The sequence below is a fragment of the Hemitrygon akajei genome, chromosome 7 (genome assembly GCF_048418815.1).
Source record: "Hemitrygon akajei chromosome 7, sHemAka1.3, whole genome shotgun sequence".
NCBI classification, from domain to species: Eukaryota; Metazoa; Chordata; class Chondrichthyes; order Myliobatiformes; family Dasyatidae; genus Hemitrygon; species Hemitrygon akajei.
In genome coordinates, this window is record NC_133130.1 from 35,049,731 (window position 1) to 35,069,583 (window position 19,853).

Here is a 19,853-nt window from a genome sequence, read left to right on the forward strand (position 1 = left end):
AGGGGGGAATTCAGAGGAAAGAGGGGAGGGAGAAGGGTAAAGGATGGTGAGACTGTGAGTAGGGTATGGGATAATAGGTGTGTGCGGTGGAGTGTAGTGGGATCCATGGCAGAGAAAGGGTGAAGAAACATATTGTGGAAGGGGGGTCAACCTTGTGAAAGTGTTTGTTTTTCCATGTAAACATCTATTACTCTCTCTCCCCCTCTCTGTTCCAGCTCTGTGGTCTCCCCACTTACCCCAGTTCTGCCAGAGCAGACCCACAATTCTTCCCATCACAAACTGGAACCTAATGTACTTGTGTTGACCCAGTCACAATTTATAGCTTGAGACATACCTCATCTGTCAAGAGAGGGAGGGAAGGAGCTATTCATTTCCTCATTGGTGGTTTTATTATAATAATTGTAAGCAGAATCAGTAAGGTACTGAGATAAGTAAGTGCAAGGAAATGGCAAAATATCACATGATACATAGAACATAGAATAGTACAGCACATTACAGGCCCTTTGGCCCACAATGTTGTGCCAACCCTCAAACCCTGCCTCCCATATAACCCCCCACCTTAAATTCCTCCATATACCTGTCTAGTAGTCTCTAAAACTTCACTAGTGTATCTGCCTCCACCACTGACTCAGGCAGTGCATTCCACGCACCAACCACTTTCTGAGTGAAAAACCTTCCTCTAATATCCCCCTTGAACTTCCCTCCCCTTACCTTAAAGCCATGTCTTCTTGTACTGAGCAGTGGTGCCCTGGGGAAGAGGTGCTGGCTGGCCACTCTGTCTATTCCTTTTAATATCTTGTACACCTCTATCATGTCTCCTCTCATCCTCCTTCTCTCTAAAGAGTAAAGCCCTAGCTCCCTTAATCTCCGATCATAATCCATACTCTCTAAACCAGGCAGCATCCTGGTAAATCTCCTCTGTACCCTTTCCAATGCTGGACACAGTACTCCAAGTGTGGCCTAACTAGAGTTTTATAGAGTACTTGTTTTATAGAGCACCAAGTACTTGTGACAGAATGAGGTTTTTTTTGGGGGGGAAATACTGAACAATTTCTTGATCATCTAGCTTATATTTTGCCTATATTACTTTCATAGTTTTTGGTCAGTAAATTGTTAATAGTCACATAAGGATCATTGATAGTTTTTGGTCAGTAAATTGTTAATAGTCACATAAGGATCATTGAAAGAATACCTCACAATCTATGTCCATGTTTTCTTCCACGGTCATCAGACAACTTAACCTCATTCCAATGGCCAGCTGGGGTTTGCCTCAATATAATTTCTGGTTGAATTATCTAGATCTTTTCAAATATGTGGCTTTCAGCTCGAGGTAATAATTTATAAATAATTTTCCATATTTCCTGGTACTAGGATTCAATTTTCTTGATGATAGAATTTAATATTAAGGATCCTGGATCCTTACCAAATCATGAGGCCGAATTTCTGGGAAAAAAAATTGAAATATTTCAGGAATTTTGTTTTCTACGGCCTGCTCATTTCCTTCCATTTCCATATGATCTGCCAATTTGCTGGCTTCAGACATTCATGTAGAAAAGGTTAGTACAGACATTAATTTTCTCTCCCATTGCTCTGAAGCTCTCTGTTCCTTCAGAATTGTCAAGGATACTTGTTAATCTTTTGTAGATTTCTAAAAATGCAAATCATCTGTTAGACAAGGAAGCAATACAAAGCACTTGGCCATGAGTTTTCAAGTTGGACCCAACATCATTTTCCACAAAATTCCTTTGGTATATACTTACAAGCAAGAATGGCCTTAGTTTGGGAGCTAAAGAATGACAGGAAAAGGAACTGAACTCTTACACAACTCTGACACACCTTATGTAGCTGAAGGGCAGGTTAACGGAAATAGGATTTTTTTAAAAAAGGACCTGGGAGCTGCTGTCAAAGCTAAGCCTTAATTGCACTTAGTAGTGAGCTGCCTTTTAGAAGGGCTGTAGGCCTTCTACTTCCACAGTGCCATTTGGCAAGTGACTCTGGGCTTCATTTCCAGCAATAATGAAGGTCTTGCAAAATATTTCAGAGTTAACATATACAACCTTAAGGGAATCTGCAGGTACATTTATTGCCTTTTTCTTAATTGGCGGGTAGAGGATGCAGGCTTAGGGGCAATGGTGGAGGGAATGTAGACTATGTTAACAGTTCTGTCAGTTTAACTAATCCTATGTTTGCGAGGAGGATTTTGCTAAGTCTAATGGCAGGGAGAAATTTTTCCATATCCATATTTGGCACCAACATTGAGATCTGATGATCTGTCCAGTTTTACTCCTTTGTTTGAACAGGAGTAAGAATGGTAGAACTGAGTGATTTGCCAGGCTACCTCAAAGTGTACTTAAGCCAACTACATGGGGTGGGTCTGGAGTCAAATGCAAACTAGACTGGGAAAAGAGGACAAATTTATTCTTACTGGATATTAGCAAATCAGATTGGTCTTTATTGAATTAAATTGGCTTTATTACTTACATCCTTCATATTCATGAGGAGTAAAAATATTTACATTACATCTCTATTTAAATGTCCAATGTGCAATTTATAATAAATAGTATATACAACATATTATTGGTCTTTATGCCAATCTAACAATTTGCATGTTTTTGTTATAAAGATTAGTTGATGCTTTTTATCCTTACAAATTGTTAACCACATTCAAATTCAAATTATAATTTGGTTATTATGTCACCATCATATCTATCAATAGTGAGATATTGACTATTGATAAGTATGATGGTGGCATAATAGACAACTTTTTCACCATAACTTTATAAATGTATAGTTTGGTTACTGTTGTAAGAAAGAAGTAATTTAACTGTAAAAAGTGCAGAAAAGATTTACAAGGATGTTGCTAGGACTAGGGGACCTGAGTCAAAGGGAGAGGTTGGCCAGGCTGGGTCTTTATCCCTTGGAACAAAGGAGCATAAGAGGTGACCTATAGAAATATGTAAAATTATGAGAGGCATAGATAAGGTGGATAGTAACAGTCTTTTCCCCAGGATAGGCAATAGAGATTTAGAATGAGAGGGGCAAGATTTAAAAGGGACCTGAGGGGTAAATGTTTTACACAAAGGGTGGTGACCAAGATAGTGCCAGCAAGCAATGCGACCAAAGGCAACATCCTTCAGACAGTTCACAAAACTTCTTCAACTTTCTTCTTTTACTTCAACTTTTTCTTTCAAAAGTGGTTCTGCTACTGCTGGAGCCTGTGATCTACATTGGGTTATGTGTCTTTGGGCAGAATGAGCAGTCTGGTGCTTTGCTGTCTGTGAGGGAGTTCGGAGACGTTTGAGTGAAGGTGGCCAAGAAGCCTGGAAATCGGGCACAAGCCCGTGATTGACTCCATTTCTTGCCGATTAAAGTGTTGCAGAAGACTGAAATCAACAAGGATGAGAGCGGAAAGCTGGTGGTGTTCATCACCATCTACCTGCATGTAAATGGTTTCTCTCTCTCCCTTTTACTCACTGCTCCCAGAGAATGGTGCTTACATATGAACGGTCTCTCTCTCTCACACTCACTCAATGCTGCCAGAGTCCATAGGACTTGGGCAAGGTTTAATTGATGCAGTTTGTGAATTGGATTCTGTAGTTCACATTATGATTTGTTTCTGGTCGCTCTTTCTTTTGTTGCAGTTTTGTGTGATTTTGATCGGGGTGGACTGGCGCTCCAGCTTGCAGATAGCGAGGAACTGGATTGAACTGAACTGAATATGCCTGGACTCTTTTAATGTTTTTGTGATTTGGTTGTTTTGTACTCTGTTTTTCACTTTTTTTTTTACCATTTACATGATTTTTTTTGCATGTTAGAGGTTTGACTGTTTACTCTGAACAGGTTCCAATGTTTTCTTTGTTTCGTGGCTGTCAGTGGAAAACAAATCTCAGGCTTGTATACTGCATAAGTACTTTGACAATACATGTACTTTGAATCTTTGAATATATGGAATGAGCTGTCAGAGGAGGTGGTTGAGGCAGGTACAGTAGTGACACAAAAACTACGTGGATAGGTGCATGGAGGGGTGGGGCTTAAAGGGAGATGAGCTGAACTTAGGGATTTGGGACTCGCTGGCTGGGTACCATGGTCAGAAGGACTCAATGGGTTGAAGGGCCTGTGTCCATCTGTATTGCTCTATGATGCGGTAACCTACCAGGCAAAAAAACCCCTGAAATTCACAACTTAATACGCTATTTGAATATCTTGGTGTTTTACAACATAATGCTGCAGCATTAAATTTAGAATGTTTTGGTTAATTGAAGAAAAATCTGAAACATTGCCAATAACTGTACTCTTATTACCACAGCTAGTGGTCATGGGAAGCAAGTCTAACATTTTCCAATTACATAGCAAATGACATGGAGGCCAATTATAACATATGTAGCATCCAGGAAAACAGCAACAGATCAGTGGTTAGGAAGTCAAATAATGTTAAATGATCTATGTGGGTTCATGTCAGATTCAATGCATGGTAGTGTATCACCTTAAATAGTACTAAATAATACTGTACAAATTTATGAAAACTATGGACTGTAATGATAATGTTGCAGTTTATACATCTGATGTAAAACAGATGGCAAAACTATTGCCCCAGCATGAGTGAGAAGGAATTTTGTCCATTTCAGTCATATTAAGTAGTATGCTGGGATCTTGCCAATTTTGTATTTAGCAAAGAAAAGTAAATCAAACATGTCTCGTATACACAGACATTTTAAAAATATTTTAGGTTGTGACAAAACAAAGATTCAAGTCAACAACTTGCATAGATATCACATTTTATAATAAAAAATAGAAAAAATAGATGGATAGTGAACACAAGATTTTGTATAGGTGGCCAAAAGTCAAAAAGGAAAGCAAGGTGGAGAGTTATAAGTATTCAGGTCCAGAACACATGGCCCAGGAGATCCAGAATAAGAGCTAAGGGTGAAGGAAGGTTAATAAAGCAGCTGAGTGCAGTGGTCTCAGCTGTTCAGGGAGGTGAACTCATTCTATGGCATAAAGCATATATTTGAATGCGTGCAGTAAACGCAATAAGGAAGAACAACTTGTAGCACTGTTTTAGGTTGGCCCATATGACATTGTGGGGCATCACTAAATCTTGGCTGAAAGATTATAGCTGGGAGCTTAACATCCAAGTATCGAAAGGAAAGGCAGGTAGGCAGAGGGTTGAGGTGGCTTTGTTGGTAAAACATGAGATCAAATCATTAGAAAGAGATGACATAGGATTGGAAGGTCTAAGGTCCGTTGTGGGTAGAGCTAAGAAATTGCAAGGGTAAAAAGACGCTGATGGGAGTTATATACAGACCTCTGAATAGTAGCAAAGATGTGGTCTACAAATTACAATGGAAAATAGAAAACACAAGTCAAAAGGGCAACGTTACAATAGTCAAGGGGTATTTCAATATGCAGGTAGATTGTGAAAATCAGCTTGGTGCTAGATTCCAAGAGAGAGAATTTGCAAAATGCCTACAAGATGACTTTTTAGAGCATCTTGTGGTTGAGCCCACTTAGAAATCTACTATTCTGGACTGACATTTGTGCAGTTAACCAGAATTGATCAGAGAGCTTAAGGTAAAGGAGCCCTTAGGAAACAGTTATCATAATAACCCTGCAATTTGAGAAGGAGAAGCTAAAGTCAAATGTATCAATATTACAGTGGAGTAAAAGGAATTACAGAGGCATGAGAGAGAAGACAGCCAAAATTGATTGTTAGGGCACACTAGCAGGGATGACAGCAGTGCAGCAATGGCTAGAGTTTCTGGGAGCAATTCGGAAGGCACAAGATAGATACATCCCAAAGTAGCAGTATTCTAAAGGCAGCATGACACAACTGTGCATAAAAGCCAAAGAGAGGACATATAATAGAGCAAAGATTAATGGAAGTTAACAGATTGGTAAGCTTTTTAAAAAAACATAAGACAACCAAAAAACTCAGAAAGGAGGAAAATATGGAATAGGAAGGTAAGCTAGCCAATAATATTAATGAGTATACCAAAAGTTTCTTCAGATATCTAAGATGTAAAGGAGAGGTGAGAGCAGAGATCAGACTGCTGGAGAAGTAGTAATAAGGACAAGGAAATGGTAGACAAACTGAATAAGTATTTTGTGGAAGACACTAGCAGCATGCTGGAAGTTTGAGAGTGTCGGGGCAGAAGTGAGTGAAGTTGCTATTACTAGGGAAAAGAGTTCCTGGGAAACTGAAAGGTCTGAAGGTAGAATGTTGTTGCATGAATGAAGTAACCGGAAAAAAGTACTGGTCACTTTATTTTACAAAATAAGGTACACCAGGCATCATATTGGAACCTCTTTCAATAGAAGAAGATCTGCTTCACCCAAAACTACTAGACGTTTTATATGCTAAAGATCAAAGAAAAATTTGGGACAATTCAAACAAATCCATATTTACAATTCTTCCTTTGAACTTCATGTAACAGTTTCAAATGCCTGGATTTTCCCACTGTCACACAAAAAATAAGTGTTAATTACTGCTGTGTCCAGGCAATGGAATGTTGATTGGGTTCATGCACATGTAGACATTTAGTTAAGTGCCTGTTTCCTGGTTTGTCTGGTATGCATTTTACTGTTCTGAGCTGCATTTTAAATGTAATCTTCAATGCATATTCATATTTGAAGATTAGTGGCTGAATTAAATTTATTTGCCCGGGGTTCTAAAATAGGAGATTGTGAAGGCGTAAGTAATGATCTTTCAACAATCAATAGATTCTGGCATGATTCCAGAGGACTGGAAATTTGCAAATGTCACTCCACTCTTCAAGAAGAGTGAGAGGCAGAAGAAAGGAAATTAAAGGCCATTAGTCTGACCTCAGTGGGCAGGAAGATGTTGGAGTCAATTGTTAAGGATGGGATTTTGGGGGTACTGGTAGGCATAAGATAAAATCAGCTGAAGTCAGCATGATTCCTCAAGGGAAAACCTTGCTCATCAAATCTGTTGGAATTCTTTCAAGAAATAACAAGCAGGATGGACAAATGACAATCAGTTGATGTGTATTTGGATTTTCAGAAGGCCTTTGAAAGGTGCCACACGAGACTACTTAACGAGAGCCAATATTATTACAGGAAAGATACTAGCATGGATAGAGCATTTGCTGGAGGCAAAAGTGGGAATAAAGGAATCCTTTTTGGATTATTTGCTGGTGACTTATGGTGTTCCACTGGGATCTTTTTACATTATATGTCAATGATCTGGATGATTGTATTGATGGTTTTGTGGCCAACTTTGTGGACTATATGGAGATAGGTGGAGGTATGAAGATATGAAGATTGAGTCTGTGGTGAGGAAGGCAAATGCAGTATTGGCACTCATTTCAAAAGGTCTTGAATATAAAAGCAAGGATGTAATGTGCCTTACAAGGCATTGGTGAAGTTTTACTTGGAGTATTGTAAGCACTTTTGAACCCCTTATCTAAGAAAGGATGTGCTCATGTTGGAGAAGGCACAAAGGATGTTCACAGAAATGATTCTGGGATTGAAAGGCTTATATAAGAAGTGTTTGATGGCTCTGGACTTGTATTCACTCAACATCAGAAGAATGAGGGCAATCTCATTGAAATCTATCAAATGGTGAAAGGCCTCGATAGAGCGATTTGATCGATCTAAGCACCAGGCCAATTTGGAAAGAATTGTGGCCCAGAGTGTATCAATGTGACTGGGCCTAGGTTCTAGTTCAAGGAATGACCTGATGCCTGGACAATTTAAGCGCCAGGACAGATGGATTGAAAAGGCAAGTTTTTGGGTCAAGAAGCAAAGGTTGGGCCAGTTCTGCCTGCTGCTCTGTGACGATTATTCAGCTCTGCACTGAACTGAGGCTGAGGATGTGGCCTGCTCTGGACTTCATGTCTATGGACTCACTTCAGATCTGAATGCTACTTCCTTACTTTTATTGTTTGCACAATTTGTTTTTTTTTTCTTTCTGTACATTGGGTGTTTGATAGTCTTTTTTTAAAATGTGTTCTTTTTGGTTTCTTTCTTTGTGGCTGCCTGTAAAGAGACAAATCTCAAAGTTATATAATGTATACATTGATAATAAATGTACTTTGAATTTAGTAATTTTATGTTTTACACTGTACTGCTGCAAAAAAATTCATAACACGTGAGTAATGATAAACATGATTCTGATATGAGTCTCTTAAGTAGGAAAAGTATAGGGAGAGAGGAATTATGGTTGGGGAAAGGGGGAAAAATGGGGAGGGAATGAGAAACACCGGAGAATCATTCTGTAATAAGCAATAAATCTATTGTTTAGAATCAAGTAATCTTGCCTGGTGTCTCAGGGCTGGATGTGTCTGCAGCTGCAGCAACCTCACACCCCCCCCCCCCCCACCCTGGCACTCCTTCTCTGCTACCTGTCCAACTCTCGCCATTCCCAACATCCTTCCCTCCTGCCAGATTTATAAACTCACTCTCCACTCCACATTAACATACTGTGCAAAAGTCTTAGGCACCCTTGCTATATACAGTGCTTATAAAAAGTATTCACTCCCACCCCCACCCCCAGGGTGGCTGACATAGGAGAGACTGTGCATACAACTGTTGACCGTGTGGCTTCACCTGTCACAGTTTTATGGGAGAGTGGCACAGAGAAAGCCATTGAAAAAAACTCAAATGAAATCTTGGCTAAAGCTTGCCAGAAGGCATATGGGTTACTCTGAAATCAGCTGGAAGAAGGTTCTTATGGTCTGATTAAACCAAAAATGACCTTTTTGGACAGACTAAATGCTATATTTGGTATAAGCAGAACAGTGCACATCATCAAAAACACACCATCCCTACTGTGAACCATGTTGGTGGCTGCATCATGCCGTGTGAATGCTTCACTCCAGCAGGCCCTGGAAGGCTTGTGAAGGTAGAGGACAAAATTAATGCAGCAAAATACAGGGAAATCCTGGAGGAAAACCTGATGCCATCTGCAAGGGCACTACGACTTGTGAAATTTGTTTTCGAGCAAGACAATCACCCCAAGCAACAAGCCAAAGCTACACAGGAATGGCTTAAAGAAAAAAAACAAAGTTAATGTCCTGACACACACACAAAATGCTGGTGGAACACAGCAGGCCAGGCAGCATCTATAGGAAGAAGCACTGTCGACGTCTCGGCCCGAAACGTCGACAGTGCTTCTTCCTATAGATGCTGCCTGGCCTGCTGCGTTCCACCAGCATTTTGTATGTGTTGCTTGAATTTCCAGCATCTGTATATTTCCTCGTGTTGCAAGTTAATGTCCTGGACTGGTCAAGTCAGAGTCCAGACCTCAAACCAACTGAGAATTCGTGGCTGGACTTGAAAAGGCTGTCCACTCACAATAAAACATGAAAACTTCTGGGGAGGAGTTGAATAATTTTTACAGGCTCAAGACTCTTGGACAGTCCTGTAGTATGTGACCATACAGATCAATACATGTGATGGCAGAGTGGACCTGGAAATCAAAAGAATTGGCACTCTTTTTTTTCCGCTATGCAATATTTCCCAATAATTTAGCTGAAATAACAGCGCAGCAACAAATCAAGTACAATTCCAACTAGTTACAATTGCATTAATAAAGGCTTGTGGTGCAAAACTGCAATTTAAACTAATGAAATATTACTCCACAAATCTTGTCAGCCCGCATTCTCATCAGTTGCTGATTCACAAGATGTACATTCCACCCTTTTGTTTTTAATTGGGAGACATCATTTACAATTTCTGTTTTTCTCTCCTCATAGTACCTTGTAAATCAAGGTATGATATCTAATATGGTGACACAGGGAATCTAAAACTCACAAGTTGTTTATTTGACAAATAGCATTGAAAGATTCCAATGGGTACAACAATGAATTGGTCCGAATTATTGTACTGAAGACAGCTGATAACATTTGAAACCTTTCACCCAGGATATAACAAGTAAAATCATGATACTTTCGTCTATGATTAAATACTTTGGTGGAAATAAACTAATTAGTCGGTCTAACTGACTCTTCTGGACTTATTCTTGAGACGATTTGCATATTTAAAATTGTCATAAAAGTATTTAAAATATGGAAGATAAAATAGAAATGTCGTATACATAATGTATTGATGTACATAATTCAATGATTCCAGTGCCTCAGAAAACAAGCCAGTGGCCTCTCTCACCCCAGTTATTCTTTCTCCTCTCCCCTGCCACCAGACAGAAGATACAAAGGCTTAAAAGCACACCATAGATTCAATACAGCTTCTATTCCGCTGTTATAAGACTCTTTACGGAACTTCTTGTATGGTATAAAGAACTCTTGACCTCAGTCTACCTCATCACTCCCGTGTACCTTACTACACTGCACTCTATGGGAAAACTACATTCAGCATTCTGTTATTGAGTTTCTCTTGTACAACCTCAAAGTACTTATTTTTTAAATATCTATATGCACAGTTTGCAAAACTCCATTTTTCAGTATATCTTGGTACATGTGACAATAATAAACCAATACCAAAACAGTCTCAGGGAGCAAGTCCTGACGAAGGGTCTCGGCCCGAAACGTCGACAGTTCTTCTCCCTATAGATGCTGCCTAGCCTGCTGTGTTCTACCAGCATTTTGTGTGTGTTGTTGCTTGAATTTCCAGCATCTGCAGATTTCCTCGTGTTTGCTCTCAGGGAGCAAATTTGGGTTACCTAATCAAATTTCAGATCCTAAGCAGTCATTAAGGATATGTATTGGTGCAGTTTGAAGAAAAATATTCTATGAATAACATACAAACATAGAATTACAAAGGCACTATGACATAGGTTAGTTTTCACTCAGTCCAACTGTTCTCTTTTCCTTGTTGTTTCCATCTGCCCAGCATTCCTGCTTCATCTAGTTTAATTCATTGTCTGTTCTTATATTCACAATGTGCAGTCATTTGTTGTCTCCATTAACCACCTGTCAGCCTCTCCACCTGCCCATCAACCCCTCTTTACCTGGACTTATCTATTATTAGCCAGCTCCCATCTCACACCCCTTCCCCCTCCCTTTGACATTGGCCAGCATCCTTCTTCACTTTCATCTAGTCCTGATGCTGGATCTCAACCCAAAATAAAGAACCATAGTCTTGAGTCCTTCTGCTACCAGATACAGGAAGGGTCAGTTGGGAGGGGAAGCCCCTCAAACATTGAAAGGGTATATTATCTTCAGGAGTCACTTGGGCGGCAATGGTTTAAAAAAGTTAACACTAAATGTATTGACCAGACTTGAAAGTACCAAGTACATTATCAAAGTATGTATACTATATACAACCTTGAGATTGGTCTCCTTACAGGCAGCCACAAAACAAAGAAACCTCAAAATAACACATTTATAAAAAAAGACTGTCAAAGACAATACGCTGAGAGAAAAATATCATGCAAACAATAAAAGTAAACAAATAGCATTCAGAACTAGCGTTTTATGAAAAACACAAAGTCAGACATCACTGCGACAGCCACAGTTCATAACAAACCTGAGTAAATGTTGCAAGACCGCAAACACGAAGCCAGGCATCAATTCAGTTCAGTGCAGAGCTAAGAAAGCATCTCGAAGCAGCGAGCAGTACCTGCGCTAGCCTCTGGCCCCAACATCAGCACCATCCTAAACCCTGCTACACTAAGAATGTACAGTATAAAGATATTGCACCGCAGTTTATTTCACTTTTAAGTTGATCTTTGAAATAAAAATACCACTTTGTCTCCACAGATCTGCTGAGCTCTTTTAGCAGCTTGTGTTTTGCTCCAGATCCCAGAATCTGAAGACGCCCTTTCCTTTCTACTGCTCCATACTTCACATCTGCTGATTTATTTACTGCTGCAGAAAGAACCAGATGGAATGCCCATTACTTTTTGTTCAGCTTTACCGGGTGCTGCTTGGCAATTTTATACAGCAGCCAAAAGAAATGCTTGTTCTCTTTGTGGGGGGGGGGGGGGGGGGCACACAACTGGCCTCCATTGTTTTTCCCTCAACATATTAAAATAAGCACATCAGAACATAGCAGGAAAGATATCTTCTTTAAGGAAACTTCAATGCCAGCATTGAACCCAGCAGATACATTACTGAGTCACTCCAGAGTTTAAATCTCATTAATTCTAATGGATTTATTGTATAGAATCCTAAATATATCATATTTTTGCCAGAATGTATTGTAACATTTTCTAGGGCATGCAAGTAAAAAAAACCACAGCTGAATCCTGTCCTTTCTATTGATAGAATTTTCTGGAGTTAATGGATCAACAAGTTAAAAATATGACTGATGACAGAGTCTGCTTATTGAAACAAATTTATAGTAACCCCTACTTTCATTAAATATGGGATTGAGTTTAAAATTCATTATTGGAATGGTTAAAGGCTGTTAGGTAAAAAAATTACATGATTTCTAAGAAAGTCATTAAGTTATAAACCAAAATATAAAAATACAATATTAGAATTAGGCACAAATAATAGATGTTATAATTGTGATCCAGCAATTTATTGAAGCAAGCTTATAAGCAACTTAATACCATAAGCCAGCATTAATGAACTGAGTATACATTATAGTGGTCACATTGGTAAAATTATTCAAGTAACTTCTTAGATAACTGACAATTAGTTATTATCAAAATATCAAATGATTAACAAAGCTTTTGTAACCTGCTTTTCATGAGTACAGTTGACTACATTTCTATTTGTGTTGACATACTATTGTAAAACTAATATAATGCAAATAGTGATATACTTACTCTTTGGGGGGGGGGGGGGGGGCATAGAGACTTTTGGATGCTATTTTACCCGAATTTTCTGGGTAAAGAAGTTTCATTCTTTAATCTTAATCAGCTACATCCATTCTGGTTTGTTAACATCAGTCTACTTGCAACTCTGCCATTCATCCAGTTACAGAGGGGTTTAATTTGGTTTTGATAATTCTGCCGCAAGTGATTAGATGCTAGAGAATACAAAATTTTATTCAATAAAATTACATTTAAAAATTATGTTAATTATGTTAAAAAAAACCTTCTGCTCCAACGGTCTGTAGATGGTGCAAACCCCTCAATTTTTATGAGAAAGCTTCATAGATTCACAGAGCTCTACAGCACAGAAAAAGGCCATTCAGACCATCTAGTTCATTGACTTGCAGATGGACTTGCATTGACTTGCAGATGGACCAAGTCCCTCCATCATCATCATCATCATCAGGTGCCACGCCCAGTTTGAGCTTTGACTGCCATGGCCCACACACTCCTGTTTCGGGTCAAGTGGATCAATTCATTGGTATTCATTTCCAGTTCACTGGCTGCTGTCTCCATCATCATTTGTCTTTGCCTTCCTCTTGCTTTCTTCCCTTCAATCTTTCCCATAATTACCGTGCATTCTAACTCCTCTTCCTAATCACATGTCCAATGAAGTTACGTTGCCTTTTCATGATTTCATACATTATTTCTCTTTTTGTGCTTGCTCTGTTCATGACATCCTCGTTAGATATTCGTTTCGTCCATGATATTCTTTGCATCCTCCTCAAAAATCACATCTCTGCTGCTTCAATTCATTTCCTCATGTTACTAGATATTGTCCAACATTCTGAGCCATATAACATAATTGGATAAACGTAACATTTCAGTCTTTTGAGACAGGTTGTCATGCCTAGTTTAGTGTTGGTCAGTATACTCTTCATTCTCGTAAAGGTGTCTTTTGTCATCCCTATTCTTCTTTTGATGTCCATGTCGCACCTGCCATCTGATGTCACCCAGCTTCCTAAGTAGCAAAAGTTCTGTACTTGTTTTATGTCTTCCCCGTTTATTCTCAGCCTGCAGATAGGATTCTCCTACTTTCTGGATATCACTATACGTTGTCTTTTTGCAACTGATAGATAGACCCATTTTTGCACTTTCTTCAACAACTGTAACCAATTAAGTTTTGTAGTTCTTCCTCCGTACTTGCAATTAACACAGTGTCATCTGCATATCTGAAATAATTGATGTTTTCACCGCTAACTTTGATTCCCAAGATTTCTCGTGTTTTTTGTAATATTATTTCACTGTACACATTAAACAAATCAGGGGAGGAAACACACCCTTGTTTAACATCTCTCTTGATTTTCGTAAACTGACTCACTTTTCCATCTATTCTTACAGTGGCAGTTTGTTCCCAGTACAGATTTCTGATTAGGCGGAGGTCTTTAGAAACTTGATCTAGAGTTTCCTGTAATAATTCAAATAACTTATTGTGCTTCATTTTATCAAATGTTTTTGTATAGTTGATAAAACAAAAATCTTTTTGCACTTGAGTAGCTCGTTCTGATAGTATCCTTAACATCAGTATCACGTTTCTTGTACCTTTACCTTTCACAAAACCACATTGTTCTTTACCTATCTCAGCTTGTATCTTACTTTTAGCTCTTGTCATCAAAATTCTTTGAAGTATCTTGGTGATATGACTCATTAAACTTATGGTCCTATGTAATTCACATTCTATTGCTCCAGGTTTCTTAGGAAGAGTGATAAATACTGATTTTTTCATCTCTTCTGGTATTATTCCAGTCTCATAAATGTCATTGATTAAATCAGTAAGGTTTTCAATTCCTTAATCTTCAAGGGCGATAATTTATTCCATTACTAATTCATCAGGACCTGCTGCTTTTCCTTTCTTCATTTTTTATTGTATTACGAACTTCAGATTTTAAAATACTTGGACCTTCCATGTTCTTAATTTCTGGTTTTTCGCTTTGATCGTCTTCAAACAATTCCTGAATATACTCAGTCCATCTGTTCATAATTTTATCTTTTTCCATGATAATGGTACCGTCCTTTGCTTTCAAACATCCACCTGAAGAACAGAGGAGCTTTTTACCAGTGATATTCTTGATTTGTTGATGCAACCTTTTTGGATCAGTAATATGGATTCTTTCTAGTTGCTCACATTCCTGGTTTAACCTTTCTTCTTTGGCCTTTTGACATAAGCTTTTTTATCTTTTTTTATCTAAGAACTTATATTCTATAGGATTTGCTTTCTTCTGTCTCCTTTCTTCCATTAGATTTTTGATTTCATCTGTCATCCATTTATTCTTTGTACTTTTTTTCTTTTTTAGGAATCACTGACTTTGCTGATTCTACCAAGGCATCCTTTAGAGAGTTAAACTTCATTTCCACATGATTGCTATCATCTTCAACAGATTCTATTTTTAGACTTTGAAATCTATTACTTACTTCAATTGTAAATTTTTGTCTTAAGTTTTCTTTAATTAATTGCAAGTAGTCAAGGCATTGTTCAGGTTTTTGCTTCTTTAGTTTTTTAGGTTTTACTTTTACATGACATATTACTGGGTTATGGTCACTATTAGAGTCTGCACCTGGATATGTTTTGCATTGAGTCACTGAGTTTCTAAATCTTTGGTTTACAGTAATAAAGTCAATTTGATTTCTGGTGTTATCACTTGGACTTTTCCAGGTCCACAAACATCTTGGATGGTTTTTAAAAGTAGGTATTCATAATTACCTGATTATTCATCTTGCACCATTCTACCTCTTTCTCACTTCTTTCATTTCTTTCCCCAGTCCAAATTTTCCTATGGTATTTCCATCAGCACCTTGTCCTACTTTAGCATTCAGATCTCCCATGACAATAGCAACATCTTCAGATTTGCATCCATTCTTTGCTTGTTCAAGCTCTTCATAGAATTTATCTATATCCTCATTTGTTCCAACTGTTGCTGGTGCATATACCTGTATAATTACTAAATCAAATGGTTGTCCTCTGAATCTAACAAGGAGCACTCTTTCTGATATTGCCCAATGTCCTAAAACACTTTTTGCCATGTTTTCATCCATAAGAATTCCTACTCCATTAGTATAGGATGTTCCACGAGAATAAATGAGTGTTTTATTTCTATTCTGACATGTTCCAGCACCTGTCCAATGAACTTTGCTAATTCCCATGATATTAATCATTAGTCTATCCATTTCATTTATCACATTGCCCAATCTTCCTGCTTGATATAGCGTTCTTACATTCCAAGTGGTAATAATTTTCTTTTGTGTTACTTGAATTTTATGAGCAATAGCTTGATGACGGTTGGGGATCCCCTGCTGCCCAGAATCAACCCTACCAAGTGAAGCATCTTCAAAATTGTCTTGAAAATCCTCTTGACGCTGTTATTGTGCGATACAGTTTTTGAGTTTGACCATGGTTTTCTTAGCAAATAGATTCTAGGAAACCTAGTATCTAGCAACAGTGGTTTGCTGTTGCCTTCTGTTGGGCGAAATGAAGAAATCACCATTTCTCTTCCCAAATGTTCATCCGCCTGTATTATAGCCGTTGTCATTTGAGGTCCTAGCTCATCCGCATTCTCCATCATAAGTTCAGTTACTGAACCTGCTGGATCTGCCATTGGCTTTCACTCGTATCCTGAGCAGGAACCCTTGGAGGTGCTACTGTTCTAGGTCAGAGCGGCAGCGGGAGCAATGAATGACTAAGGGTTAACTCCACTTTCCCCAAAGCTCTGAAAGCCCCCAGTCAGAGCCTCATCACCGGTTGCAGTTTAAAGTCATACCCAGAGCAATCCCTCCATTTAAATATTTCACCTTTCATCCTTAAACCAATAACCTCTAGTTCATGTTTAACCCACCTTCAGTGGAAAAAGCTTCCTTGCATTAATCCTAAAATCCATCATTTTGTATACGTCTATCAAATCTCCCTTCATTCTCCTATGTTCCAGGGAACGAAGTCTAACCTATTGAATGTTTACTTATAACTCAGGTCCTGGCAAAATCCTTGTAATTTTTTACTGTACTCAGTGAAACTTATTGATGTCTTTCTGGTAGGCTGGTGACCAGAACAGCTTGCAAAATGCCAACTTTGGTCTCACCAACTTCTTATACAACTATATCATAGCATCCCAACTCCTGTACTTAATATTGTGATTTATCCTTTCTTCTCTTTCCTTAATTAGCCAATTGAAACATCTCTACCCTATAGCAATCAGAAATGATAAATGGGAAATTTTAATATTTGCAATCATCTTGCATTTTGTTTTTTCACCTCTCATAATGCTGTACCCAAGCAGAAATGGAAATACATTGCAATTATAAAACTTATCATACTAGCAAGGAATATCCATAGTATGGATGAATAAAGAAAATGGAAGGATATATAGGAGAAAAGGGTTAGATTGATCTTGGACTAAGTTAAAAGGTCAGCACAACATTGTGGGCCAAAGGGCCTGTACTGCACTGTGCTGTTCTGTTCTATAAAAAGAGTTCTTTCTGGATTCATCGCACAAAGTTTTATATGAACTTAATGCTTTTAGGCCTTTTCAGTTTAGTTTCAAAAGATCTTATCCTAGGTCCTGAAAGGTCTTTACTGCATGCAACAACATACTGAATATTCTTACTATTCAGTGTTCATTCAATATGAAATAATGAAAATACACTGATGACCAAATCACATTAATTTTTCCAATTATAATCAGTGACATATTAGACATACTAGACATATCCAAGGTAACTCAGTGAATGAGCAAATTAGCTACGTGAAGGAAGAAAGTGGAATAGATTGAGGAGCAAGGCAGATAAAACTGCTAGAGTAATTAATTTAGGTTTTAAAATGTATCATTAGAAACATTTAACTTAATGAAAATATATTACTAACCAATTTAAAACACAAAAGCAATTTTAAAATAACTCCAGGGTGAATTATTTTACACAGCATGTGTACTTAATGAATGACTAGGGAACAATACTTCTGTTTGAATAAATTTCTGTTGTAGAAAATGAAAATCCAAACTATCAAAGGAAGCTGACAGGAAGAATAAAATGGGATTTGTGCAGGACTGGTGCATATGGATGTACCAAAGGGTGTTTTTACATGCTACATGACTTTATGATAATAAATATTGTCTGTGAAAGTCTGCATAAATATTAAGATATTGTTTTGGTCAAATATTGTATCATTCGACAATAAAAATATCTAGTCACTATATCTCATTCTTGGAATGTGTTCAGATTGGTTGAGATTCTGTAAGTAATTATACTTCAAAAAGGTATTTCATTAAAGGTCCCAAAGTGCTTTTTAGTCAGAGGTTGTGAAAAGGTGCTGCATGGATGCACTTTTCATCTAAATAGTGCTGAGAAATGCAGAACAAGCTGGTGTTTCAGTTGTATAATAATGCAAAACTCTAAATGTGCAGTACAGTGTTCTTTTTTATTGACTACGTTCCCATTAACATTATTCCGTGAATAGATTTTTGCAGTCAGATGTTCTTGGGGGGGGGGGGGGGGGTTAATGGGAGGAAACAGCAGGAGAACATTGTGGGTCATTGGACAAAATTGCAGGATGAGCAGTCTATAGACACTCAAGAAGAAAAGCAAGGTAAACCGCAAAGGTTATAGTTGTGCTCCACATTTCAAGAAAACAAAACATCTGCCAGGCACAATATGCTGGATACTTTTCATTTCAGAAATAGTTACATAATTACCGCACAGTTTGTCACGTAATTCAATGTACAAAACCATCTTTATGGATTTACACAAATAAAATGACTTAAAAGCTACCATTACAAATTACATAGTAGGTGGAAATTTCACAGGTACATTTTTGGATAGGTCTTAAGTGCCAGAATATGTTCCTAAAATTTTAGGGAATGGTATATTAAAAAAAATCCTGTGGATAGAATTTTTTGATTTCTCAGCTCTACAATTCCACTATCATTACACACCTTTACTCCCAGAATGAAATCATTACAATTCTTCACTTGGCATCAAACTTTCCTGTGGAAAACAATGGTTGCATCTTTTGTGCATAAATCTTCCAGTTGAATGATGCTTCAGACATTATCGATTTCTGTTTTTCTTAGCATTACCCTGAAGGACAGAACAAAAATACAAATGGTTGATCAATGAAGAGTGTTAGTAATAACAAAGTAAATATTTTTCAAATGTCAGTTGAGAATTTTAGAACATGTCAATCTGCTCAATGCTGAGAACAAAGCTATGCACATTAATTGTGCATTTTCTTTACTTCCTTTTTACAGAAATATGTCACATCCAACAATTCCCAATTCAAGTGGAAATATCAGACAGGTGCTGACTCGCTACAGAAGGTACAGTAAGCTACAATTTACATGTTTATACCTTATCAAAACAGGATAGACAGAATGGGTCTAGATTCCCTGAGGGTTAATGATGGGCAACCTTACTTAAATATACACAATTCTGTTTGACCAGGCAGTCATTGAAATGCTTTCACTTGCGGGAGAGTAACAGCAACAAAATAAGAAGCTGGTTATTTACAACTGAGCTGTGCAGAAATTTCTGTCATCAGAGGGTAATGAATTTATTCAATTCTCTGCCGAGGTTGGTGGAAGTCAAATCATTTAATATTTTTAAAGTAGGGATAGATGAACATTAAGGGTCAAGGAACTGGAGGTTATGGGAAATGGCACAGAAGATGGTTTGAGGCCAGCATGGATTCGCCATGATCATACTGAATGGCAGAGTAGGCTTGAGGAGCCTCTTGGCCTACGCATGCTCTAGTTTCTAGTGCTTTTGTCAAGATTTCACAACCTGCAATTAAGTTGAAAGGTGCAATGCCAGGTAAAAATTAATGCAAAGCCACTCAAAAAAAAAGACATTTTAGCCAACTGGAAGAAAAAATACAAGCTAAAAGCCAAATGAATGAAATCAAAAGTTGCTTCTGATTAACATCAGTTTGTATAAACATTGTTTAGCTGAAAAATTATCCAGTACTTTCCAGGTGTATATGACAAATAAACTCTTCTCAGGCTTCCAGCCAGGTACAGATAGCAATTATAACCAACGTTTCGATAACAAACTCTGCCATCTTTGTCAGGGATGATGCCGCATGATGCAAAATGCAGGCATCATAGCTGATGAAGATGGCAGAGTTTGT

General features: G+C 38.0%; 1 protein-coding gene across 3 annotated transcripts in view; it reads right to left on the bottom strand.

Annotated features, from left to right (window-relative positions):
- Positions 1-18,127: 18,127 nt before the first annotated feature.
- Positions 18,128-19,853, bottom strand: part of ppp1r21 (protein phosphatase 1, regulatory subunit 21) — a 101,158-nt gene continuing 99,432 nt past the window's right edge. For all 3 annotated transcript variants that reach the window (XM_073050620.1, XM_073050619.1, XM_073050621.1), the window contains one exon: positions 18,128-18,805. In XM_073050620.1, the coding sequence (XP_072906721.1) occupies positions 18,776-18,805 (30 nt within the window). In that variant the 3' untranslated portion in view covers positions 18,128-18,775. The remainder of the gene's footprint in view (positions 18,806-19,853) is intronic.